Source organism: Lissotriton helveticus, chromosome 11 (genome assembly GCF_964261635.1).
Source record: "Lissotriton helveticus chromosome 11, aLisHel1.1, whole genome shotgun sequence".
Taxonomy (NCBI): domain Eukaryota; kingdom Metazoa; phylum Chordata; class Amphibia; order Caudata; family Salamandridae; genus Lissotriton; species Lissotriton helveticus.
Genome location: NC_136072.1, coordinates 1,010,023,393 through 1,010,050,033, shown reverse-complemented (window position 1 = coordinate 1,010,050,033; position 26,641 = coordinate 1,010,023,393). Strand labels below are relative to the sequence as shown.

Here is a 26,641-nt window from a genome sequence, read left to right as displayed (position 1 = left end):
TTAAACGTTATACATTACTTGAGATTAACTTTTATCTTTCAAGCGAAAAACAAAGTAACACTATTCCAAGAATGCGATAGCTTCGTTCTGATAAAGGTTTGAGTCTAGCGGGTCTTTCTTCTCTCTCTCCGACGTAGAATCTGAAGCAGGCTGTGCAGACAGTCGCGGGATAGTGACGTCACTTCCGGCGGCGACTGTTAGGTTGTGGAGAGAGCGCTGTGATCTGTGGAGCGAAACCCAGGATTTCGGGAGAACCGAAGCCATGCCCAAGTAAGAGATGGAAATCAGGAGAAGGGAGGGTAGGGCAGCCTGGCTGTGCTTAAGGGAAATCCTCGATCGTGGGCTTGTACACGTGAGTTACCTTCTGATATGGAGTGCCGGTGGAAGGCCTTGCACAGCACCGTGGGGATTAACACGGAACCCCTGTGTGGGCGAACAGCCTCAGTCTTTGTGTGGGCGATAGCGAGACGACAATAATAGCTTTAGTTATCCGAATGTTCTCTGAGTTTTCTTACAAATAGTCCTGTCTTAGTCGTTCGCTGGACAAAGGTGAACGTTCCATTGATAATATTTTAGCTTTCCTTGACGGACTTAATTTCCCCAAATAAAACAGACCACGGCCACCTGTCTAAAACATTTCTTGAGAAAATCACAAAGGTGGCGTCCCCATTCGGTCATAGCCTCACTCTGCAAAATTCATAGCGAAAACCCGAATTGACTGAATGAGGATTTGGCTGCCAGTGCTGTACCCTAATGGAAACCTCTGCTGTCTGTAGTTCCTGGGCAATCGGGTGTCTTTAGTTTCCCATCGGTTAGCGCACATTTAAAGGAACGTCCTTGAAGATGCGTCTCGTCTAACGACCATAGACATGGCGGTCGTTCCCATGAATTTCTACTACAGGGCGAAAACCCTAATTGCCTCTGCCACATTAACACAGTGATAACTACCGGACTACTATTCTAATGATATGTGCTTCCTTGCGCACTTTGCTTTGTTGTGTAGCGCAAGCAAACTTCTGTTCTTCCTCAAGGGCTGTAGTGTAGCTTTCACCCAAGAGACAGTGACTCAAGAGCCATAACGCTGTAAACTTCCCAAGTTCTTTTTCAAATAAGGCATTTTTTTTTTAACTACAAGGCTTATTGCAAACTCATTTTGTACAACGCAAAACAGCAGAAATCGGCCTGCACTCACTTTTATAGCGTTTATTTGCAGCCCGTTAAACTGAAAGTCAACTCTGTTCAACCGTGCTTTCTCTAGACATCCCCTTTCATCAATTACAAAATAATTAAATGTCACCACAAGCCTAAATCTTTAAACATATAGTATATGCGAATTACACGTAAAACATGCACGTCCACACCCAAAAGGGTTTCAGAAGAGCAATAACTTATTGCCCTTACTATCTTGTCATAATCTCTGGTACTATCCTCGTATGCTTTCATGCTTCACACTACACACAATTTATGATTAGTTGGAAACACTAGATAAGAAATACATTGCACATTTGGCTTCGTACGCCTGGAAATATGAAGTAAAATCATGGCGAAAACACTGCCTTTTTAATCCAGTGCTAGCATGTAAGAGGCTCTTTTGCGGGTAAACGGGTATAATGACAATCTATTTTCCACACAACTGATTCCTTGGTGAATCTCTTTTGTTTGGCCCTTGTTTGCATTTAGTTACAGATCGTTACACCACTGCCGCAGAAAGGTGGCCCCATGTCTTTACCGCCCTTTATGTGAAGCTTATAATTTAGCAACCGGATCCTACAACAATTACAACCCCATGACTTCCTGCCATTGGTGCAGCAGGTGCAGTAGCACCAGAACTCTGGTAATTGCAGGATAATACGATGAAAGCGTCATACCAATGCACCATTGTCCTTCCTCACACCAGGGCCCATGGAATCCGAGCTGTGCTACTGCGTATAGACACACTCCTCAGGGATACAGGTACCTTACATGACCGTATCTAATGCTGATGGGTTGAATGGTCTCATTGAATCTCGCATCTCCCTTTTCTGTCCCGGGACATCCCATCCGTTTTAACCCAGGCATGGCTGACCTCTGCTTCAAACAAAATCGGTAGTTTCAAGTCAAGTCAGAATTTATATAGCGCACTACATACCCAGAGGGTCTCAAGGCGCTTGAGGAAGGGGGGGAGGTTTACTTATCGAATATCCAGGTTTTAAGTTGTTTTCTGAAGGCTAGGTGGTTTTGAGTAATGCGGAGGTGGATGGGAAGGGAATTCCAGGTTTTGGCCGCTAAGTAGGAGAAGGATCTTCCCCCCATGGTGGCTTTGTGGATGCGCGGAACAGCGGCGAGGGCTTGGTTGGACGAACGCAGCTGGCGGGTGGGGGTGTAAAAGGAAAGGCGCGTGTTGAGACAATCAGGTCCAAGTTCGTATAGGGCTTTGTGTGCGTGGGTGAGGAGACGGAACGTTATTCTCTTGTTGACGGGGAGCCAGTGAAGGTCTTTCAGGTGAACGGAAATGTGGTCTGTGCGGGGGATGTCTAGTATGAGTCTGGCTGAAGCATTTTGGATGCGTTGGAGTTTTTTCTGCAGTCTTGCGGTAGAACCGGCGTAAAGGGTGTTTCCGTAGTCCAGACGGCTTGTAACCAGTGCGTGGGTGACCGTTTTTCTTGTTTCGGTGGGGATCCAGCGAAATTTTTTTTGAGCATGCGTAGGATGTTGAAGCATGATGATGAGACGGCGTTGACTTGTCTGGTCATCGAGAGTGAGGAGTCCAGGATGATGCCCAGGTTCCGTGCGTGGTCCGTCGGTGTGGGGCTTTTCCTAGGGCCGTTGGCCACCAAGAGTCGCCCCAGGCGGAAGGGGATGGACCTAAGATGAGGACTTCCGTTTTGTCCGAGTTCAGTTTCAGACAGCTGTGCTTCATCCACTCGGCTACTTCTTTCATCCCTTCATGTAGGTTGGTTTTGGCGGTGGTTGGGTCTTTGGTGAGTGAGAGGATCAGCTGAGTGTCATCAGCGTATGAGATGATGTTGAGGTTGTGTTGACGTGCGATGGTTGCGAGGGGGCTCATGAAGACGTTGAAGAGGGTGGGGCTGAGTGATGATCCTTGCGGGACGCCGCAGATGACTTCGGTGGCCTCGGACTTAAAAGGGGGGAGGCGGACTCTCTGAGTTCTTCCAGCGAGGAACGAAATAATCCAGTCCAATGCTTTTCCTTGAATTCCGATGTTTCTGAGGCGTTGTATCAGGGTGCTATGGCAGACTGTGTCGAAGGCTGCGGAGAGGTCAAGGAGGATGAGGGCGACTGTGTCTCCGTTGTCCAGTAGTGTTCGAATGTCGTCTGTTGCTGCGATGAGGGCGGTCTCGGTGCTGTGTTTGGCTCGGAAGCCAGACTGTGAGGAGTCGAGTGTTTTTTTGTTTTCAAGGAAGGCGGCGAGCTGATTGTTGATGGCTTTTTCAATGACTTTGGCAGGGAATGGGAGGAGCGAGATGGGGCGGTAGTTTTTGAGTTCGGTGGGGTCAGCTGTGGGTTTCTTCAGAAGGGCGCTGAGTTCGGCGTGTTTCCAGCTTTCTGGGAATGTGGCGGAGTTAAGGGAGCAGTTGATGACATCTCGGAGATGGGTGCGATAATGGAGTCTGCTTTGTTGAAGATGTGATGGGGGCATGGGTCTGTAGGGGATCCTGAGTGGATGGAGTTCATCAGGCGAATGGTGTCTTCTGTGGTGATTGGGTTCCAGTCGAAAAGGTTATTCGGAGGAGGTACAGGTTTGGAGGTGAGTGGGGTGGACTGGTTTACGGGTTGGTTGTCAAAGCGGTTAGGAATGTCAGCGATTTTGTCATGGAAGAATGAGGCGAGGGAGTCGCAGAGGACTTGAGAGGGGGTGATGTCGTTAGAGCTGGCGGTGGGGTTGGTGAATTCTTTGATGATGTTGAAAAGTTCCTTGCTGTTGTGGGCGTTGTTGTCTAGTCGGTCTTTGAGTGCAGATTTCTTGGCTGTCCGGATTAGTTGGTGGTGTTTGCGGGTGGCGTTTTTGAAGGCGGCTTGGGTGATAGTGTTTGGGTCTGTTTTCCAAGTTTTCTCATGGGAACGACAGAGCTTCTTGGATTTCTTAAGGTCATCGTTGAACCAGGGGGAGTTCTTGCTTCCTTGCTTTGATGTTTTTTCAAGGGTGCTAGTTAGTCGGCGGTTTGGGTTAACCATTGTGTGAGGTTGATGGCGGCTTGGTTAGGGTTCGTTGAATAGGCAGGGGGTTTTTGAAGAAGCGATGTTGAGATCTGGTCGATGGTGATTTTGTTCCAATTTCTTCGCAGAGTTGGTTGAGGGTGGTTGTGGATCGAGGTCTTATTGTAAATGAAGTGGATGCAACTGTGGTCCGTCCAGTGGAGGGGTGTGGTGTGAGTGAAGGAGATATGCTTGCTGGAAGTGAAGATAGGGTCGAGTCTGTGTCCTGCATAGTGCGTGGGGGTGTTAACAAGTTGTTTGAGTCCGAGATTGGAGAGATTGTCCAGAAGGGTGGTAGTGTTACTGTCGTTGCTCTTTTCCAGATGGAAATTGAGGTCTCCCAGTAGAATGTATTCTTCCGAGGGGAGGGCGTGTGGGGTGATGAAGTCAGTGATGTCTTCGCTTGAGCCCCAAGTTTGAGTTTGAGCCCCGCACGTGTGAAAGTGACACTCCTTTCCCAAAAGAATTGCATACCGCAGCCTAGACATTTAGTAGCACTTTTAAGATGTTACACTGGATTAAGGCACCTGCTGCACAGATCTGCTGACAGGGTAGTTTACATGTTTAGGGCACAAATGCAGAGATCAGACTGTAATGTGCTAGTCAAAGTGCCGATTCCCCCCCTCTCCACCTCTGCTCTCACCACCACCTCCACTCCCCCCTCCCTCCCTGCACCTTTACTCCTACCTCCACTGCCACACCCTCCTTCCTCCCTACACCTCCTCTCAGCCTCCCTCCACTTCCACTCCGACCTACACTCCCTCTACCCCCTCCACCCGTTTCCCTTCCCTCCACCTCCACTCCCACCACTAACTCCACTCCCCCTCCCTCCCTGCACCTTTACTCCCACCTCCACTCCCTCCCTGCACCTCATCTCCCCCTCCCTCTACTCCCACTTCCACCTCCACCTCCCTCCCTCCTCCCTCAACCTCCAATCTCCCACCTTCACTTCCTCCTCAATCCCTCCACCTCACTCACCCCTCCCCACTCCCTCCCTCCCTGCACCACCACTCCCCCTCCTCCCATCCCTCCCTCCCTGCACCTTCACTCCTACCCCACCACTCCCTATACCTCCACTCCCCCACTGCCCCCTTCCTTGCATAAACAATAAAACTAGAGCACATTTTTGGTATTAATTCTGGTTTTTATTAGGATACGTCAAAAGTATATAATGTTTTCTAGGTTATATATAAAGTGACAAATGGTTAGAACGCTTTCTTAATTATAACTTATAACTTTTAAACATGCTGCACAACATTCACAATGCTCTGCAACACATTACCACCACGTCCACCACATCCACCACCACCACATCCACCATCACCATCACCACCACATCCACCGCCACATCCACTACCACCACATTCACCACCACCACCACCACACCCACCGCAACCACCACATCCACCACCACACCCACCAGCACCACATCCACCACCACATCCACCACCACCATATCCACCACATCCAACACCACCGCATCCACCACATCCACCAGATCCACCACCACCACCACATCCACCACATCTACGTGTGTGTGTGTGGCTCTGTGTGTGTGTGTGTGGGTGCAAATGCAATAGGTCTCGCATTTGCGAGACATTAAGCACTTGGCACTGTTCCCTCGCTGTGCTTGCTTTCCTGCCCCCTGGTCCCACGTTGTGATTGGTTTTCTGTCCTCTGTTCCCTCGTTGGGATTGGGATTCTGTCCTCTGTTCCCTCGTTGGGATTGTGATTCTGCCCTCTGTTCCCTCGTTGTGATTGTGATTCTGCCCTCTGTTCCCTCGTTGTGATTGTGATTCTGCCCTCTGTTCCCTCGTTGTGATTCTTTTTCTGCCCTCTGTTCCCTCGTTGTGATTCTTTTTCTGCCCTCTGTTCCCTCGTTGTGATTCTGCCCTCTGTTTCCTCGTTGTGATTCTGCCCTCTGTTCCCTCGTTGTGATTGTTTTTCTGCCCTCTGTTCCCTCGTTGTCATTCTGCCCTCTGTTCCCTCGTTGTCATTCTGCCCTCTGTTCCCTCGTTGTCATTCTGCCCTCTTTTCCCTCGTTGTCATTCTGCCCTCTGTTCCCTCGTTGTCATTCTGCCCTCTGTTCCCTCGTTGTCATTCTGCCCTCTGTTCCCTCGTTGTCATTCTGCCCTCTGCTCCCTCGTTGTGATTGTTTTTCTGCCCTCTGTTCCCTGTGTGTGGCTCTGTGTGTGTGTGTGTGTGTTGGGCTCTGTGTGTGTGTTGGGCTCTGTGTGTGTGTCTGTTGGGCTCTGTGTGTGTGTGTGTTGGGCTCTGTGTGTGTGTGTGTGTGTTGGGCTCTGTGTGTGTGTGTGTGTGTGTTGGGCTCTGTGTGTGTGTGTGTGTGTGTTGGGCTCTGTGTGTGTGTGTGTGTTGGGCTCTGTGTGTGTGTGTGTTGGGCTCTGTGTGTGTGTGTTTTGGGCTCTGTGTGTGTGTGTGTGTGTGTGTTTTGGGCTCTGTGTGTTTTGGCCTCTGTGTGTGTTTTGGGCTCTGTGTGTTTTGGGCTATGTGTGTGTGTGTGTGTGTGTGTTTTGGGCTCTGTGTGTGTGTGTGTGGCTCTGTGTGTGTGTGGCTCTGTCTGTCTGTGTGTTTGGCTCTGTCTGTGTGTGTGTGTGTTTGGCTCTGTGTCTGTGTGTGTGTGTGTGGCTCTGTATGTATGTGTGGCTCTGTGTGGGTAGCTTTTTTTGTAGGTGGCTCTATGTGTGGGTGGCTCTGTCTGTGTGAGGTAGGCTGTGTGTGTGTAGGTGGCTCTGTGTGGGTGGCCGTGTGTGTGTGTGGGTGGCTCTATGTGAAGGGCTCTCTGTGGGTGGCTCTGTGTGGGTGGCTTTGTGTGTGTGGCTCTGTGTGTGGGTGCAAATGCAATAGGTCTCGCATTTGCGAGCAATTAAGCTATTGGCATTGTAAATGACAATGCCATTTATTTATATGTTTTAAAAACAAAAACATAAATAAAAATAATGTCATGAGCAATGCCAATAGCTCTAACTTTAACAATGCCGAGACCATTGCATTGTAAATGCTTGTTTTAGATGTTTCAGAGCTCAATGGAAAATATATAGATGCTATCACTCTTTCTATTTCAACAGTAAGTAGCTCTCTAAATATGGAACACGCTGAAGAGCCAGAACACATCAGGTGTTCAAAGTTTCTACATTCAAATGTTTGAAAAGAACATTTAATGCCAGACATTAGAAATCTCACATTTGATAGAGATCTCTCCGCCTGATTTGCAATGTACTTTGCATTATTCAGTCATCCATTCAGTTGCAATAGTAATCTCTCACGGATAGTTACAGTAATAAACAAAGTGTCATACTTTACTCATAAGAGTGTTTTCTCTTTACGTTACAAATCCACAAGTATTTTCATTTTTTGATACACATGCTAGAATTGAATGCTTTTCAAAGAGATATGTGTTACTACTAGGTAATTAGCTGAACATGATTTCATTGTGGTTGGGCAAATCAGTAAAAGTATTTTTAAAAAGCCATGAACCACCCCGCCTTGTTATATATAACAACGCCTCACATCTTCAGCAGACGGCCAGCTGGTTAGAAGACAACAACTGGGAAAAGAGTCTATTAACTGGCAGTAGAGACCTTTCCAAATTCACTCGCAAACTCAAAGTGACTTCCTTTTTCCATAATAAACCACCCGCTCTGAAAGAACAAGACCAACAATCACCTGTCCATTAACTGTCCAAGACTTGGAAAACATACATCTAATAACATTATCAGATGATTCGGATGACCAACTTCTATCTCCACTCATATTGGCCCAGGAACTGGGTATTGACACTACTTATACTGTTGAGAATAATGTAAATCCCAAATCGTTCTTTTTGCCCTCAGTTACCAACTGGAAACGCCAATAATTTATTTCACACAGCAGTCTCCAATGACCCGGCTCTGGAATACCAAAAATATCAACAAACAAAAAAAGTATTTCCTTCCACACATTCTTAAAAATCTTGAAGTAACTGCTCTTAAAGAACTCAAACGCAACCCCGAAATTGTGATTAAGGAAGCTGACAAAGGGGGTAACGTGGTACTACTACACGGCGATGACTATATTACGTAGGCAAATAGACAACTCAGCGACAAAGCATGCTATAAGCAAGTAGAAACAAATCTAACCAAAAGAATCCTTCCAGATTTGAAAACTAAACTAGACATGTGGTACAGAAATAATCTACTATCCCTGGAAGAACGGAATGATATATATATATATATATATATATATATATATATATCCAAATAACTGCTCGAGGAAACCGCTACCCACGTGGAACACTTGCAGGCAACGTACAAGCAGACTCGAACCCAGAATATGTGCAAATTATAGTGCGTTTATTCGTCGGCAATAATCTACTATCCCTGGAAGAACGGAATGATATATATATATATATCACAACCCCACAATGACAACTCTATATCTTTTGCTTAAAATACAAACAAGCATTTACAATGCAATGGTTTCGCCTTTGGAAAAGTTAGAGCTATTGGCATTGTAAATGACAAAATTTGTATTTATGTGTTGGTTTTGAAAACAGATAAATAAATGGCATTGTCATTTACATTGCCATTAGCCACTGCAGTCCCTAGCACTCCCTAGTCACTCTGCACTCCCTAGCACTCCCTAGCATTCTGCAGTCACTCTGCACTCCCTAGCACTCCCTAGTCACTCTGCACTCCCTAGCACACCCACGAGGGCGATATATGCCCAGCCCTGGTGTGTCACGCCTACGAGGACGATATATGCCCAGCCCTGGTGTGACACACCCCCGAGGACGATGTTTGCCCAGCCCTGGTGTGTCACACCCACGAGGACGATATTTGCCCAGCCCTAGTGTGTCACACACAGGAGGACGTTATATGCTAAACCCTGGTGCGTCACGCCTACGAGGACGATATATGCCCAGCCCTGGTGTGTCACGCCTACGAGGACGATATATGTCCAGCCCTGGTGTGTCACACCCATGAGGACATTATATATATAAGCCCTGGTGTGTCACGCCTACGAGAACGATATATGTCCAGCCCTGGTGTGTCACGCCTACGAGGACGATATATGTTCACCCCTGGTGTGTCACGCCCGCGAGGACGATATTTGCCCAGCCCTGGTGTGTCACACCCATGCGGATGATATATGTCCAGCCCTAGTCTCTCCCACTAGGACGATATATGCCCAGCCCTAGGGTGTCACACCCACAAGAGCGATATATGCCCAGCCCTGGTGTGTCACACCCACGAGGGCGATATATATGTCCAGCCCTGGTGCGTCACGCCCATTAGGACGATATTTGCCCAGCCCTAGTACGTCACCCCCAGGAGCACGTTATGTCCACCCCTCACAGTATTCACACCCTGCAGGGGACGGGTCGGCCCCTTTAGCAGATTTCCGATGGTGATGGATTGAAACTGAAACCGCCCCGAGGCAGGCGGGGGCGTCCCCGTCTTTATTCGCATTATCTCCAGGGATGCGGCGGATGTGCAGGCGGCCCGAGTCCTGCTTTCTGCAAGGAAATGGTTAGTAAACGAGTGCTCACTTCCATTTGCCTATTTTCGTTTGGAAGGATACTTTCCAAAAGCTCCAGCTACGGCAAATAATCTGCAACTCCAAAACATAACGATATTTGGAAATATATAGAAAAATGACGTGAGTAATATGTTGTTGGTAAAATTAAATTCATGTGTTAAACCCGCGGGTGCCTGGGTCCCTATGACAGCCAAGTCATTCGAGCTGCTATTAGCAGTGCACGTTTTTACGCTAGCTGGCTATGTGGAGTTATTTATTGTACTGTAATTGCATCAGTAGAGCGTGTTCTACCCTAACGAAGCGCTAAATAGTTTAGCTGCTCCGGAACACACGGTTAGTGGGTAATCCAGTGGTTTTAGTTAGGTTAGTTTTGTGCTTTCAAGGAAACCATTGTAATATCCACGTGTTACCAACACGTAAGCGATTTATCCCATCTGACTTCGCACACCGATTTCATTTGTTATTTCTAGTGTTTTGCGATTGCAATGCCTCCTCGGAGGTAGTACGCGCTATATCAGTGCTATATAAATGACTCCGTGTTCTGATGCGGTGGCGGAGAGGAGGGTCAAGGAGCGGGGAGGCGCGTCCCAAGCCTTTGAACACCACCTCCCGCCTGGAAGTGGTTCTGATGCAAATGTGTAGATAACTTCACCACCTAGTTTATTGAATTACCAATCAGCACCTCAGTCACAAGCACCTGCCCCAGACAGTCAACAGTGTGTACTGTGTATGCACAGATGCATTTGTGGATTGGTTCGGCATCGCCCCCTCCTTTTCTGAAGGGTGGACTTCCAGACCACAAGCGTCAACTAGACTCGCAGGCTTCTATTAGGGCGCCCTTTAACATGGCGGGGAACCCCTTTCACACAGTCGGTTGTGTCCCTCCGCTTGGAAATGCACGAAGACTACAAACCCCAGAACACACTCTGCTGCCAAGTAGAAGCACGTGCCCAGGCTTCCAACCAGAAGGCAGTGATGCGTGTGGGGCACTGAAGTGGCCCGTTCTGGGGGGAAAATGGAGCCCCTGTGTAGACAGTGAGAGTGATGCAAGGGGGAAGAAAGGAAGGGATTACACTTACATGGCTCCCAGTGCAAAACAAACTTCCTCTAGTTGCTAGACAGCAAACCCCAGTAAGGATTTTGACATGCGCAGTAATAAAATAATAATAATAATAAATCCACATTTGTAAATCGCACACTCACCCGTAAGGGTCTCTAGGCGCTGGGGGCCGTCGGGAAGATTAAGCAAGCTATTGCCCAGAGTCACATGGTGCTGGGCTAATCTGCTGCCGGTGCTGGGGATCGAACCTTGATCCCCAGATTCCGAAGTCAGTCGCCCTGGCCGCGGCGCCACACCTCTTACACAGTAAGGATGTTTTACCAGGTTAATGGCTTGGAAACTTCTGGAGTACGATAACAATCGGAGGATTCAACAAAATACAGAATGACGTAACCGAGATGGGGGATTAAAGCGCCTAAGGATTAGGAGCAGGACGAAGGTAGGTATGTTGTTGGCGTTGTTTAAAGGGCGCTATTCGATTAGTGGAAAGGACGGCGCATGGGCCTCAGGCTCTGTTTAACAAGAAGCACGGGCACACGGAAAGCGGGAGGGGGCGGGTTAACGAGCACACGGACAGCGGGAGGGGGGGCGGGTTAACAAGCACACGGACAGCGGGAGGGGGGGCGGGTTAACGGGCACACGGACAGCGGGAGGGGGGGGCGGGAACGGACACACGGACAGCGGGAGGGGGGGGGCGAAAACTGGATTAAAAAAAAATATTAAAAAATGCCGCTTACCTGCAAGGAAAGAAATCGCGCAGCCCACCGCATCCTGGCAACTTCAATCTCGCAGCCCACTCCTGCAAAGGACACTTTGAAACTGACCAAAACAAGACGAGAAAAAAAAAAAAAGATCCGCCCACCGCCGCATGACGTGAGCAGAAAGCCTAAAATTCTCGGGAACGCCCCCGAATCTGCTCCGCAATTGACGGACAGATCTCTGTTCTAATGGCTAGCCTCCATTTATGGAGCTAGCCAATGGAACAGAGGGCGGATTCCAAAGCCACATACTGTAGACATAAGATTTCGGCTGCGCAGAAAAGCTGCGCAGTGCGCAGCTTTCGGCCTGTCGAAACATAAAAAACGGCACCAAACCACCTGGGAGACCCATCATAGTGGGCCTTAACTCCATTTGCTCCAAGATAGGGGAATACATAGACTACCAACTCCAGCCTTTCATGAAAGATCTCCCCTCACATACAGGACACTAAGGATATATTGCTCAAACTGGACAACATCCTGTGGGACACTGACTGTATACTCACCACTATTGATGTGGTAAGCCTTTATACCTCAATCCAAAATGAAGATGGAATAGAAACTGTACGGAAAATATTAGCTGCCAAACCTGCATGCTTCTTAGAATCCAACCAGATGATTCTGGAGATGCTATTCTTCTGACTTACAAACAGCCTGTTCCCCCTTTAATACAAAGTACAATTTGCAACTACAACGGAGGGCAATGGGAGCAAAATGTGTGCCACCTTATGCATGTGTGTTCATGTGGGAAGTAGAAAAATGCTGCTGGCTTTGGGATGAAACCATCTCAGAATACGCCCCCCACATACTATACTGCGGACGCTATATCAATGACATCCTGTGCATCTGGCAGGGCCCACAGGATACCCTTAAAGAGTCCCTACAAAAAAATTAATGTGAACAGATGGGACATCCAGACCGCATCTAATATGTCTACATGAGAATTAGATTTTCTAGACATTACCATATAACTGATGCAACATAAGAAGTAGAGTGGGCTTTTCATATTTTGTTTTGCTCCCGCTCTTTCTATAGATTGCATGAGTACAAACGAGACCTTTTGGTAAGTGCTGCCCTCAGAAATGTGATCTCGTCGCTCTCTAATGCCCTTCTGTAAAAAACATCAACTTAAAAGGACAGTGACTCAAAGTGCATATTCATAACTTCTCACTACTCTGGGGCTCTTTGGGCTGTTCTCCTGCTGCAAAAACGAGGGGATTTAAAAGCACTGTAATGTATTTTTTATTTTATGATGTGTGTGTGTCTCTCTCAACGCAACTTTAATATGGTGAACTTTTGTGAGAAAGTGCCCTCTTTCTGCATGGTTGCCAAAACTTTTTGCTGAATTGCTGATATGCTTTGACCGAGTGTGCCCTGGGCTCCTGCTAATCGGGTACCCAGTGCCTATGTTCTTTCCCTAAAACTGCATTGAAGCCTAAACCCAATTGGCACCTCTGGCCACAGGTCAGCCCCTGGTAAATGGTACCACAGATACCCAGGGCACTGTGACCAGTGAAGGCCTCTAAGTGCTGCAGCACCTATTGTGCCACCCTTAGAGGTCCTGTACCATTACACTCATACACTGCCTTTGCAGGCTGCATGTTGTGGCGCATAACAAAGTGAAGAGTCGACATGGCACACATCTCGGTGGGCCATGCCTACAACCCACTGCCCTGGCATAGGTCAGTCACCCGTCTAGCTGGGTGCACTATACCAGTGGTGAGGGTACAGGTGCATGAGCCCTGTACCCCTACAGTGTCTCAGTCCATTCTTAGACATTGTGAGTGCAGTGCTGCCATTAAGAGTATATGGTGCAGGAATGTTGTCATTACTAACTCCACAGTACCATAATGGCAAACTTCTAAGCACATTAAACCCACACTTATGCCAGTGTGGGATTTAATGAAAATGCACACAGAGGGCATCTTAGAGATGCTCCCTGAAAACTAACCTACCACTAGTGTCCAGGCTGAGTGGCTGCCTTCAGCTGCCACCACCAGACATATTTCTGGACCCCTGGGGCGAGAGCCTGCTGCTCTCTGGGGCCTGAAACAATGCACATCCTGGGACGAGGTGCCAAGCCTTCACCCCCAAGCTGGGCAGGGTTCACGAAGGGGAAGCTTCAAAGGCTTGCCGCCTTTGTGTGCTTCCCTAGGCCATTTGCTGCTCTCAGCAACTGGTGCCCACTGGTTCTGACCCCCACTTTGAGTGGGAGAACCAGTGGGAAAAACAAGCGAGGAAGAGAGGTGTGCCCACCTCTGCCAACTCCACCCCTCAGGTGGGTGGAGGCATGGTGAAGCACAACTCTCAGCCCACGCCATCTTGAAGATAGCGGGACTCAGCCAACCAGGGACAGGCTCATGACCCCCCCCCAACTGGAGGGTGGCATAATAGTGGGTGTACCCACCCAGGGAAGGGACCCATTGGTCCTTACCTTTTGCCTACCTGTTACGCCCCTAAATCTAGTATTTAGGGGCATCCCTGAACCTTGCTTCCTCACACAAGAAGAAGGACCAAACAGCCACTGACTTGGCTCCAGCCCTACCGGCCTGTCTTACCCTCGAACTTATTCCTGCGAAATCCCGCTCTGTTCTGCAGCAAGCAACCTCAAAAACCCCAGAGGACCTGCCTGCCTTCAACCACAAAGACTTTGTCTCACGTGAACACCAGATTTGTTCATCTGCAACCTCTGGCCCAGGCCGGAAACCGCAAATCCGCACCACTCTGAACCTGCCGTCCACAGTCCGAGCTCGAGTGGGCAAAGAACACAAGGAAGTCACCCGGGCGATCTTGACCAGAGACCCGGCGACCCCTGACCTGCCTCAAGCCTCCAGCCGACGGTGCGTAACCAACTCCTAACTTCCCAACTTACCTCTCGAAGTGGTGATCTCACCAGGAAGACCTTCGTCCCCAAGCCTGCAGTGCCTTTGCAAACCGGAGGTTCCCCATTGGAAACAACAGGACGCCCGACATCGAAACAGCACCCTGCACCCGGCTGCCCTAGTGCCGCTGAGGGTCCCCCTTGGGTGCTAATTTGTTTCCCCATTTGCCCGGAGCTAAATTCCAGGAGCTTTGTTCCACAACCAAGTGGCCTGCAGCCACCAACCTGAGATCTCCTATCCCCCATTGGATAACACTGGGCCTCAGCACCAGATTGAAATTGAAATTGGTTAAGCAAGTTGAATTTATCAATGTGTTTATTCAGCTGTAGGTTAACACATTTTTCTAAGAGTTTGGCTAGCGTAGGTATGTTAGAAATCGGTCGATAGTTATTTAGGTCCAAGGGGTCAGCTGTTATCTTCTTTAGGATCAGTGAAACCGGACCAGTTTTCAGGATGTCTGGAATGATTCCTTGAAGGAGGGACGTATTTACTATCTTGGTCCAGAGAGGTAGCAGCAGGGGAATGAAATCTTTTAAGTAGTTAACCGGGAGGGGGTCTGTGAAGTGGTTGGAAGGGTTCAGAGAGGTTAGTGTCTTTAGTATAGAGTCTTCACTGTACGTGTTGAAGTGGGACCAATTTACGTTGTTTTTGAGTTTGAATTTAGGGAGGGTGTTAGTCTGAGCATCAGTCGGGTCGGCATATAGATTCTTATCCGTGTCTGAGATGGATAAGAGGTCCTTGCGTAAATCAGAATTTATGGATTCTGTTTTGGAGGCAAAAAAGGATGAAAATTCTTCACGATTTGGTAGTTTAGCAGGGATGGTGTTCTGGAGAATGGGTATGATCTTAGTTTGGGATTTAATAAGGTCGAAAAGCTTTTTGGGTCAATTCTTAGCTTGGTCAAATTGCGACCTGAAGAAGTGAGTTTTAGATTTTCTGATTTTCCTAAAATAGGAGTTTCTGGAGAGTCTAAGGAGCTTCAGGTGCTCGGCTGAGGGAGCAGCTCTCCATCGTCGTTCAATTAATCTGAGAGAGCGTCTATCTTTTTTTTAACCTCCCTTCGTACCAGGGTTTTGAGTCTTTCGTGGAGGCTCTTTTCAATTGGAGCGGAGCAATTTTGTCAAGAAGATTGGTCATGGAATGAAAGAAGTGATTGGTTAGATCTTGGACATCGTTCAGGTCATCCGGGGGGCAAAGAGGGTTAGAGTTAGTTAAAGCTATAGGGATAGAATCAAGGTTTTTCAAGTTTCTCAACCAGATCTTAGATCTCAGGGGTTGTGTATGGAGGCGTTTAACATCTTCTAAGACTTGGAAAGTGATAATGTGGTGGCCAGACCAATCGCAAGGGATGATCGAGTCAAGTAATGTGAAATCTGCATTTGAAATTACGAGGTCGAGAATTGCACCTTTGTTGTGAGTAGGGATATTACATATTTGTTCGAGATTGAGGTCAGCGAGAAAGGTTTTGAGACTGTTTACCCCAGTGTTGTTCTGATCATCCCAATGGAGGTTGAAGTCTCCCAGGAACATTTGCTTATGTTGATGGCTATTATTTGATGCCATAATATCCATGAGTTGCTCAATGAATGGGAGGTTATCTCCTGGAGGGTGATAGAAAGTGTGAAAGGAGCAGATTTGTTTGTTATTACTGGCGATGTTTAGGCAGAGGTATTCACAGGAGAACAAGGTTGGGGCATTGTAATTGGACACTGTAAGGCTGATCTGATGTATGCAGGCTAGCCCACCACCAGGTCTGTCGGTTCTGTCGAGTCTAGTGATATCATAATTAGGAGGTAACAAAATGTCCATGATGGGAGCGGAGGTATCATTTAACCAAGTTTAAGTTAGGATCAGAATGTCAGGTTCGTTAGTGAGCAATAAGTCTGCTATCTTGCCTGCATGTCTGGAAGCAGATCTGCAGTTAAGGAGAATACAGTTTAGTCGTGTCTTGATGGGTACTGTTACGGGATCGCAAGTGAGGGGGATTCTAGTGAGATTATTCTCAACTACGCCTCTAGGTACGAGTCTGGGGGCTTTGTGTGTGTTGATAGGGATAGGTTGAATTTGTGATTCTGTGAGAACGATGGCAGAGTGCCAGTTATCAGTGGAGGAGGAGGAAGCTCATATGAGTTAAGGAGGGCGTCTATCTCTATGGTAGAGAGAGGGTGTAGCATTCTGTTGCGGCGGGATGAGCCATTAGGGTGCAGTACTGCGCTCCAATGAGGAGAGCCCTGAGCCTGGGAACTTGCAGGTGGATGGTGACTGTGGCCATAATCCTTGGGTCGGGCAAGATCTGTATTCCTGTTTATTGCGAGAGAATTTGGGTTGCTGTAAGATCAGATCGTGTAGAGATTGGATGTCCGATTTGATTTGCTGTAGGGCTGATAATATCTGGTCGAGATTGGGGTCCGGAGCGAGAGTTACCACCTTGGAAAGATGGGCTGAGGAGATATGAGGAGTACTAATATAGTTGGGATCAATTGATGGGTTATCTTGGTCGGGGATAGAACAGGGTGCTCTATCGGGGATTATGTCAGTGGAGGGAGGGGCCGAGAACGTCAGGGGGGGGGGGGATATGAGCAACTGCTGTGTCATGATCAGGGGGGGTAACAGTGGTGTTGCTAGGCAGATGGTGGGAGCTAGGAGTAGTAATGGAGGGGGAAGGGAGGGGATCAGTAGGTGTAGGGAGAGATGGCATATGGACGATTAAGTCGGGGTCAATAGGGGTAGAGGTGGGGTTGACCGGGTGGAGAGGGGGTAAAGAGATGACTAAGATGGGAACATTAGGGGTGGTGGTGGGGGTAGCAGAGACAGTGGGGTGGAGGGAGGTGCTAGGAGAGACTGAGGTGGGAGATTCGGGGAGGACGGGTAGGGTGGGGAGGTATGAAGAGGACTGAGCTAGGATCTGTGGTGGTGAAGGTACGGTTAAGCGGCTGAAAGGCGGTGTTGGGTGTAATGGTGGGGGGGGGCGGGGGGCGGGGGGAGGCGGGAGTGTAGGGTTAGGTGCCTGAGAGAAGTTAGTGGGCTGAAGCGAGGTGTAAGGAGGGGTTGTGAGGAGGGAGGTGGGGGAGGACGAGTAGGGTGGAAGGGCTGGAAGATGTCAATGCTAGGATCTACGGTGGTGAGGTTGAGGGGTAGAAAGGAGGTGTTGGGAATAATGTGTGGCAGGGTTGAGGGTGGAAGATGTCCGTGGTATGGTTGAGGGGTTGAAAGGAGGTGTTGGGAGTAGTGGTGGGGGGGCGGGGTGGGAGTGTAGGATGAGGTGTCTGAGAGACGGTTAATCTGTACTTGGAGGGGGTGTAGGTGAAATAGATGTGCTGCAGGGGGGTGCATGGAGGGATGGAGAGGGGGAAAAAGGGGGAGGTGATGTAGGGAGGAGGAGGAGAGAGTGAATTGGTGGGGTTCTTCGGTTGGGAATCGATGAGGACTATGGTTTGTAGCCGAGCAGATGGGGATAGCTGGGAATCCAGAGTTGTGGTTGGAAGAGGACGGGGATTGAGAGTTTCAGAACGGTTTGAAGGAGAGGAGGGGTGAGATGACCAGACTTTCTCCAGAATGAGTGGAAATATGTGGTCTAGCATATTCAGGTTACCGTCAGAAGATTGTATGAGGAGGATTCCATTGTGATAGATATTAGCTGTGGCTGCAGCATTCAACAAGCATTGGAAATGCAATAGGTCTCGCATTAGGAAAGTTTGAGCTATTGGTCTTATAAATGACATTTTTTTTATTTATGTGTTGTTTTTTAAAATAGCTAAATTAATAGCGTTGTCATTTACAATGCCAATAGTTATAACTTTCGCAAATGTGACACCTATAGCAGACACACGTCAACATCCTATTTTATCAATTGAACATGTATTAATTGATTAAAAACGCGTTAACAATGCATTTCAACAGTGGCTGCATCCCGTGTCGTGATAGAGCAAAAGCTGTGGGTGACAGATGAGTAATTTAAGAAATGTAAAAAGGAAAAACCGTAGCAAAATTAGACAACTATAACGTCAGAGGCTATACATAACACAGGAAAAGGAACACTATATTCGGGTTAACACATGGCGTAAAGTGCGTCAGAAAATTGGAGGACTATGAGGCGTAAAAAGGGGGAGTAGAACATGAATTTAAAAGTACGGTGAGTATTCCATCTGGGAGGCAAAATGGATAGAATTCAAAATTTAAGGTTCAGAGGGCCAATGCGGTGATAAACAATTAATGAAACGATTCAATATGTTGAAAAACTGCACAGTCTAAGTATATGTTAAGCAGGGTCAGATGCGGAGCGTACCTCTAATGCAAAACAAAAGACAAACCGGCTGGGAAATCGGTTGTGAATGAAGTTACACAAATTGATTAACAGAAACAGAAAGAGGGTACATTGTAGATACCACAGCACAGAAGAGAAACCTAAGAGAAGACACAATAAAAGCATAGTCTGGAGGCATACTGGGTGTGTTCACGATGGTGACGTGTTGTCTCTAAGAGAAAACCAAACGGATTTTGCATGGCCATTTCCTACATAGATAATGAAGAAGGCTAGAGTTGTAGAGTTACCCAAATACAGGAAAAATGCCATGGTTCGATAAGTATTAGCGGACCATCTAGAAACTGATCTAGATCCAAATAGACTCTAAAAAGTGACAGGCAAGTATTCAAAACAAGTAAACTAAGATTGACGGAAAAGGGATTGCCAATAAAAAGCGGGAGCAAAAGAGAAATTAAGAGGTAAAGGACAGCATGTAAGGAGGAGAAAAGTGAGGAAGGGGGCAGTACCTGTGAGTAAAAAGCGGCCCCGTGTCAAATGGCGCTGTGGAAAAGGAGCGGGAAACGTTAAGCATGTGTGGGAAACGGGGTATAAGGCACGGGCGATCACGATGGTGTAAAGCACAAAGCAAAGGACTGCACGTCATCTTACCGCCAAGCGTGGTTGGAGTAGGGGTAATGATGGTATCGATGGAAGCTGTTTCCTCGGTGAGGAAAATGAAATAAATATAATAATACACGGGCACGTCTCAGGACGGGTCCATCCTAGTAAGCGTGCTGTGAAGGGAAGGTAAAATTAAGACGCAGGTTGAGTAAAGAGAACTAAGGGCGTAAGGTTCTTGAGCGAGGGCTGAAGGAGGGTCTCTTACCTGAAGTGCAGCGCTGGCACGGATAAGTGCAGTAGACAATCTCATCATCCGGGTAGTGGATGAAGTGCAGTAGGTGGAACCTGGAGTTAACAAGAGACGGCCTGGCGCCGTCAAAGTGAAAGTACGGCTGGCCGTCGGCAGTGACTAAATTAGGGAGGAGAAATGCCTGAGAGTGCGAAATGATCCCTTTGAAGTGAAGCTGCTGGCGGCAGATGGCTGTCTTTCCTGTGCACGCGCTTTTCTATGTCAATGCGCTTGCGCATTGAGCTCCTTTTCACGGGCACTGCATGGAATCGCCATGGAATCGCCCGATCTCGGTAAGCTTTGTTTAAGCGCCTATATATCGAGCTCCCGCTCAATGCGCATGCGCATTGAGATAGGTCGCTCGACCTAAAAATGTTTAAGGTAGGATAGATAGCGTGAATCTGTGAGCTGTTTTCTTCAGGGAAGAGACTTTAAATAGGGCAAGAAAGGCTTTGCTCCATTGAACTCTTCTTCTGGTGAAGAAGATGATGTCGTTCTTGATGGGCCCTTTGTTCATAGAGAAGTATGGGTCAGAGACGGGGGTTTCAGGATGGGATTAAATTATGTTTGTAGCATTTTGCTGCTTTTTTTGTGAGATCTGGAGGGTAGGTGATGGAGAAAGTGGCATTCCCGATGCGTTCCATAATGTGAGTAAATATCTACTACTACCTGAATATTAGGCACAGATCTCTCTCCAAGCCTATAATTATGATGTGCATTGGATGTATACGTCTTCTTACATTGCATCTTATTGTCCACTACTTTATTGTTTTGAACGTATATGGAACTGTCAAAATAAAGGTTATTTAAAAAAAAAAAACATGATCTCCTCTCCTATACAGAGTTTATTAATTTCATAAAGGCAGCATTTGCAATACCATGGTTATATGATGGTACATTCGGCTAACAAGAGAAATCTCGATCACATCCATCAACCTGGTAGAAAGATTCCATGGCAATCAGGAAAGATGGCATACATTTCAAAAGTTACTATTTGGAAAATAAGACTGCATAAAACCTTGGATGTAACGCCAATGCTTTAACTTTGCCTTTATTAACATGGTTTAACTAAATTTTTAATCTCACTGATGAAATTATCAATACTATGGTATTCTGAGGTTCAGGATCGGGGAACAAGATGTGGTTTCATGGCTAAGCCGGCACCTGGCTGACCTGGGGAACTAGGGTTCAAATTCAGCTTTGGATCCGGATTGAAAGTTATGTGAATGTGAGCAGATTACTTAATCTCACTGTACATAAACATGTTAACTGTAAAATGCAATTGTAAATATGTGAAATGATATGTTTAATTGAGACATTCAAAGCATAGTACATATTATATCGATCTACAAATTTGTGAACTATGTTATACTTACAAATGTAGTCCTTAACAGCTCTCTCGAACAGCTCATAAACCTTCTCTCTTGAAGACCCATCTTCTGACATTCTTATTTCATCCTTCAACCAGTCCAGCCAAATTTCTGAAAAATGATGCAGTTTCTTTTATACATAGATAGGCAGCTGGTATACTTTTAAGCGCTATTAGGTGAACTTAAAAGAATGAAGGAAACAAATACTTTAATAAGATTGATGTAACAATCCTTATCCAGAGGAAGTTAAAACAAGTGCTGGGATCTATTGGCTTCGCCATTGATTTTTGGCAACCGTGAAAAGGACTGATTAAAAGTACAATGCTTTTGCCAATACTATTTAGCATCATCAAATAAAAGCAGTAGCAAGGTGTTTGGGGAATAAACATTTTGGAGTTCAATCAAATAAACCAGTGATTCTTAACCTTTTGACTTCTGTGAAACCCAACTTAAATCATTACTAGAATCTGGGGGCCCTTACTGAATTATTGAAATCCAGAGGCCCCAACTGAAAGCTTGGGTCCCCGGCCTAAGAAATTGTGATGATATGAACGGCAAAGCGATATAAAACAAATCCGGGAACAAGCATTTATTAAACCAATAAATATAAAATATCACACTTTTAATGGGAAGGTTGGAGCTTTTTTTAAATTCGATTGAGACCACCCATCATAGAGTAGTTTGTTTGAAGCACTTGCACTGCTCCCATGAATCAATCTAAAGGACACCAACTTAATTGGCTTCAACGCATCCAGAACGCCTCTGCACGCCTGACCCTAGACATCCCACGCCGCAGCCACATCACACCCCACCTGAGAGACCTGCACTGGCTCCCCGTCAACAAGAGATAACCTTCAAGCTCCTCACCCACGCCCACAAGGCACTCCACAACACCGGACCAGCGTACCTCAACAGATGACTCAGCTTCTACACCCCCACCCGCCAGCTCCGCTCTGCCGACCCTGCCCTCGCCACAGTCCCCCACTTCCGAAGAGCAACCTCCAGCGGCAGATCGTTCTACCACAACGCCGCCAAGACCTGGAACACCCTCCCCATCCACCTACGGCAGACCCAAGACCTGCTGACCTTCAGAAGACTCCTCAAGACCTGGCTTTTCGAGCAGTAGCTGCTTCCCCACCCCCAAGCGCCTTGAGACCCTCACGGGTAAGTAGTGCGCTTTACAAATGTTATGATTGATTGATTGATTGTAGCCTCCAATTTTAAACTCCTTAACATTTACAGAACATTTTAAAAAAGTCAATTTTGCTTCTTTATTTATATATACACTTTATTAATATGTTTGTATCATTTAATTTTCCAAGCAGTCGCAGACCTCCAGAGTAGGCATTGTGGACCTGGAAAGGACACCGTTCCACAAGTTAAAATCCCTTAAGTGGGCTATTGCAGATCAAAGATAACCAAAAGACATAATTTGTAAAAACATACATTTTAATGGCTATTTTAACACAGAGTTGTTTTTAAATCTTATTAGCAGTTGCGCTGGCACTCGTAGAGCCATCACACTGCGTGTACTTTGATCTCCGCACCGTGGTGTTGGAAAACACTCATGAGTCCATGAATTGGTGAAAGATGTGCATGCTCTGTGCACACTAGTGGGTGAGGGTGCTCGCTCCGTATCCTCCTAACAGCGCTGCTGATTAATATTAGGTCCAGGAGGTGGTGAGCTCCAGGAGGCAATGAGCTCCAGGAGGCGGTGAGGCCTGTAGTGTTTTTCTTAGAAGCGGACGCTCTTTGCACTCTGTTGGTTTTAAACACAGAGCTCAGCTGCACTGAAGGTTATCCTTTCAAGTGCATTAAATGTGCCTTGGAAGAAGAGGAAAAACTGAAGAATACAGAACTAGTTAAAATGCCACTTTATCATGGGAGCAATCAAAATGAGTCTTGCTTGGAATGGGGCAAGTACAGCCTAGCATAGGCTTCAGCACTTCACCGGCAGCTGTTTAATGTATTTGTAAAATATGAGGAGCTGGATACTCAGAGATGTTGAGAATACCTACAGGGGAGAGAGTCACTAAAAGTTACCCACCTAGTGCCTCAAATGCACAGCGTCCTTGCAACTGAAATGCATAATAATAGGAACATACTTTTACCTAGACTCCTTTTTGTCCATTATCACATTTAAGAGCACTTTCAAATGCGCAAGTTGATGATGCTTGCTAAATAAAAAGCTTTCCTGAGTTTGATTTCATAAACTACAATGTTGCTTCGTCTATAATAAGAATCTAGACCACTTACTGGGTAATTATTTCAACAGACAGCCCCTTAATGCACTAATAGCAGTTTCATCATGGCAGGGGCAATGTTTCTCAATTTCTATGTAAAAACTGTGGCACAGTCTGATGTACTAATATGAAACACTTTTGCATGTAGAAGAGTTATGTTTTCTTAATGTCGCACATAAGCGTTCTAAAACATGGAAAGGTGACAAAAAATTAAAAGTTGTCAGCTACACTTACAATGCTACAACATGGCCAACCCTAGGCACATACACCCCAACAATTTCACTCTTTGTCACATATCACCTTAATGAGCATATGAGCCAGCACTAGAATCTTACCTCAATACAGAACTCCAACTTTCTGCGATTGTGCACATAAGTCAAACCTGGCTCTGCCACATCTGCTATATGTCATCATTGACATCATTGCGAACACTCACTTGCTGTGCATGCCGGGAAATGGGAGTTCTGCATGTCAAAATGAAAAATGTAATGTAATTTAACCAATGTCAGTTTTGACTGGGCATTTTGCTCCCTCAACAGTTAGCAAATCTACAAGAGCCAACTGTAGCAGCACATGCCCTGAAATGGTGGGTGTTTGCATGGAAGGGCCTGCATATATTGGAGAAACTGTGTGGACATACCATTACTGCATATATCAGAAATACGGTCCAGTAACAAAGATCTGTGGGGCTAGAAACCTGGAAGGGAGGCAATGCTGCGGGGAACATCTACAGTGCATCAGAAGGGCACTGTGTGAGTATCTAGATCCAGTAATAGCAGGAAGTGCTTTAGGCCATCATTGTGGAAAATCAGTAGCATTCTTAGGCTTCACTATTGAAATATCAAACATTGATGCAGGTCAGGATTAAAGTGCATCAGCAGCATGTCTGATGCAAAGAATTTGAAGCCATAGGAAACATGACATTTTGCCATTTGGACTCTCCCCCGCCTATATCAGCGCGGTCAATTTAACTCTATTTGTTGCAGTCTAGTGTCATCTTGTGTCCTCTTCTGGAGGGGCTTTAAGACAGATGTTTATAATTGCCTTAATCTTGCAACTAACCCTGACCAGGAAATCTGTAGAATGAGCCCCCTGATGCAGTAGTAGGCATTGCTGCATGTGAGGATTGTGATGCAAAGGCAGGGTTGTGTGTGGGGCCAGTACGGCAATAGAAAGATTTTCTACATGTCAGACGGGAGGTGTATCAACAGAGCAGTGCATACAGACCAAATACAAGGGTTGAGGGTATTGCTGTGTGACTGGATAATGATGCGGTAACAGAACCAAGGGACCATCTACTGGTGTAGAAGGCACTGCTGTTTGCCAGGATCAAGCAACATCAGAAGAGTTGTGTGGTGACATCAGAGACTGGAACATAGAGTACTGCTGTATGCTGGGATCAAGTGCATCAATAATGCTATTTAGAGGGTGAAGTACAGGAATAGCAGAGGCGGCTGCCACTCAATCCAGAGGTGAAATAGTAGAGCTCTGGTATATACAGAAATAACAGACACTATTGAGGTGCATGTACAGGGCTGTGTGTGTTGCATTACTGGATTAACATGCAGTTCAACTTCTCCGAATTAAGTAAATTGGTAGAGATGCGTGGAATATCACTCCAACACTGCTGCAGGGCTGCTGCAGAGCAGTACTGAGATACACTGGCAGAATTACAAGTGGACATGAAGTGTTGAAAAGAAAAATACAATTGCATTGCTGGATTAAGGTTAATAAGTAGTGGTGGGTGACAGGGCCACAAACTAGAATATTAGACATTGCAGCAATTAAGGACTGAGATACGTTGGTAGAGCTCCTTGTGTCCCACGATATTGGTAAGAGGTGCATGGTCGCAATCTAACATTTACAATACCAAGGTTTGTCTCAAAGTACCAGCCTAGGAGAGCTCTTGGAATCTGATTCCTAACAGGAATAAAAACAAATGTTTGTATGAGACGTTTCAAACCAGCGGGTTCTTGAACATACATGCAAGAAATCTATTAAAAACAACAAGAGAATAAGTACTTTAATCCAAGCGTGAGAAGTGGAAGGTCACTAATATACCAATTAATGAGTATCTGGTCCAAGCTCCATCAAAAGGAGAAACACAAAGAAAGTGAATCCGAACGTGCTGACCAATGAAAAGCAAAGAAATGAAAGTGACAATGAAGGCAAACAATGGTAAGTAATGGGTGGACTCCAAGGCCCTTTAAGTTATTTACAAGCGAGTGATGCTCTAGGCTCACCCGTCGATTTTAAGATGTGACAGTGCATCATAATCATCAAGTGTGGGCAACCTATTTTCCAACAGCAGTATTCAAAGTTATGGCACCCTGGCGGAGTGAGATAAAAGCCACATGGGTAGGGTGAGATAGAGCCTCAAAAGGATACCACACTGCACATTATCCTAACAAATGGGCCGTAGGCCGTACCATCACACACCTCCATGGGTCAATATCTGCCTCATTGCACAGAAACCTAGACTCACTGAAACAACAAGCATTGAAAATGCAACAGGTCTCGCCTTTGGTTAAGTTAAAGCCATTTGCTTTGCTAATGGTATTGTATAGCAAAGCAAATGACTTTAACTTAATAAAAGGCGAGACCTATTGAATTTTTAATGCTTGTTCCCCCCGAGATCGGCAAGGCTAGGTTGGAGGGCCAATTGCGGCTGGCGTGCTGGGAAGCTCCTCTGAGCTATGGGAGAGAGGCGAGGAGAGAGGGAGGCGGAGGGAGGCAGAGAGGGGGGGAGTGGGCAGCGGATCCTGAGATCGGCAAGGCAGCCCAAGGTGCGGGGCTGTGTAGAACTTGATGGCCAGCCAGTTAGCCCACCCTATGCTGGAGCATAGGCGCACAATTGTGATGGACAATGCATAGTGCTTATGCCACTAATCTATGCGGTGTCATTTTCCTGTGCTATGCACCTTTAGCCGCACCGGCTGACAACGTCTGGCGCGCCACTGCTCTAAATTCATTAGGAAATCCTCGACCCCCGCATATGCACACAAGTTGCCCATTTGTCCCCACCACAATGCATACAATTGCCAGCCCCGGAAAAGTTACAAATTGCCAGGGTTCGTAAAACAACCTTTACCAACGGGGTATGTAGAGACGTGGTTTCACATATAAAAGTGATACTTATAAAGTGTTGGACACGTGGAAACGCAAGCCTCCCATCAAGGTCCGTTCCGGCGGCGTCCAGCAGATAATGATAATCCAGCAAACGAGCGGAACCTGAGGCTCACGTTGCAATTGCATGACAAACCCCCTTAATACATCTGCTAATGCTCCAGTGATCCATCATATGACGTCACCGGTCATAGACGTACCACCTAGATCCGCGCTCCTCATTGGTCTCCAACCTGCTTGTGGGAGGCGCAGCCGCTGATAACACACCACAGACATGTGTGATTGGAAGTTTACTGTGTACACCGGCTATGTGT

General features: G+C 46.8%; 1 protein-coding gene across 1 annotated transcript in view; it reads right to left on the bottom strand.

Annotated features, from left to right (window-relative positions):
• SART3 (spliceosome associated factor 3, U4/U6 recycling protein) overlaps positions 1–26,641 on the bottom strand; it is a 542,493-nt gene that overhangs the window by 436,668 nt on the left and 79,184 nt on the right. The window contains exon 3 of the mRNA XM_078667411.1: positions 20,965–21,069. Coding sequence (XP_078523537.1) covers positions 20,965–21,069 — 105 coding nt within the window. The remainder of the gene's footprint in view (positions 1–20,964; positions 21,070–26,641) is intronic.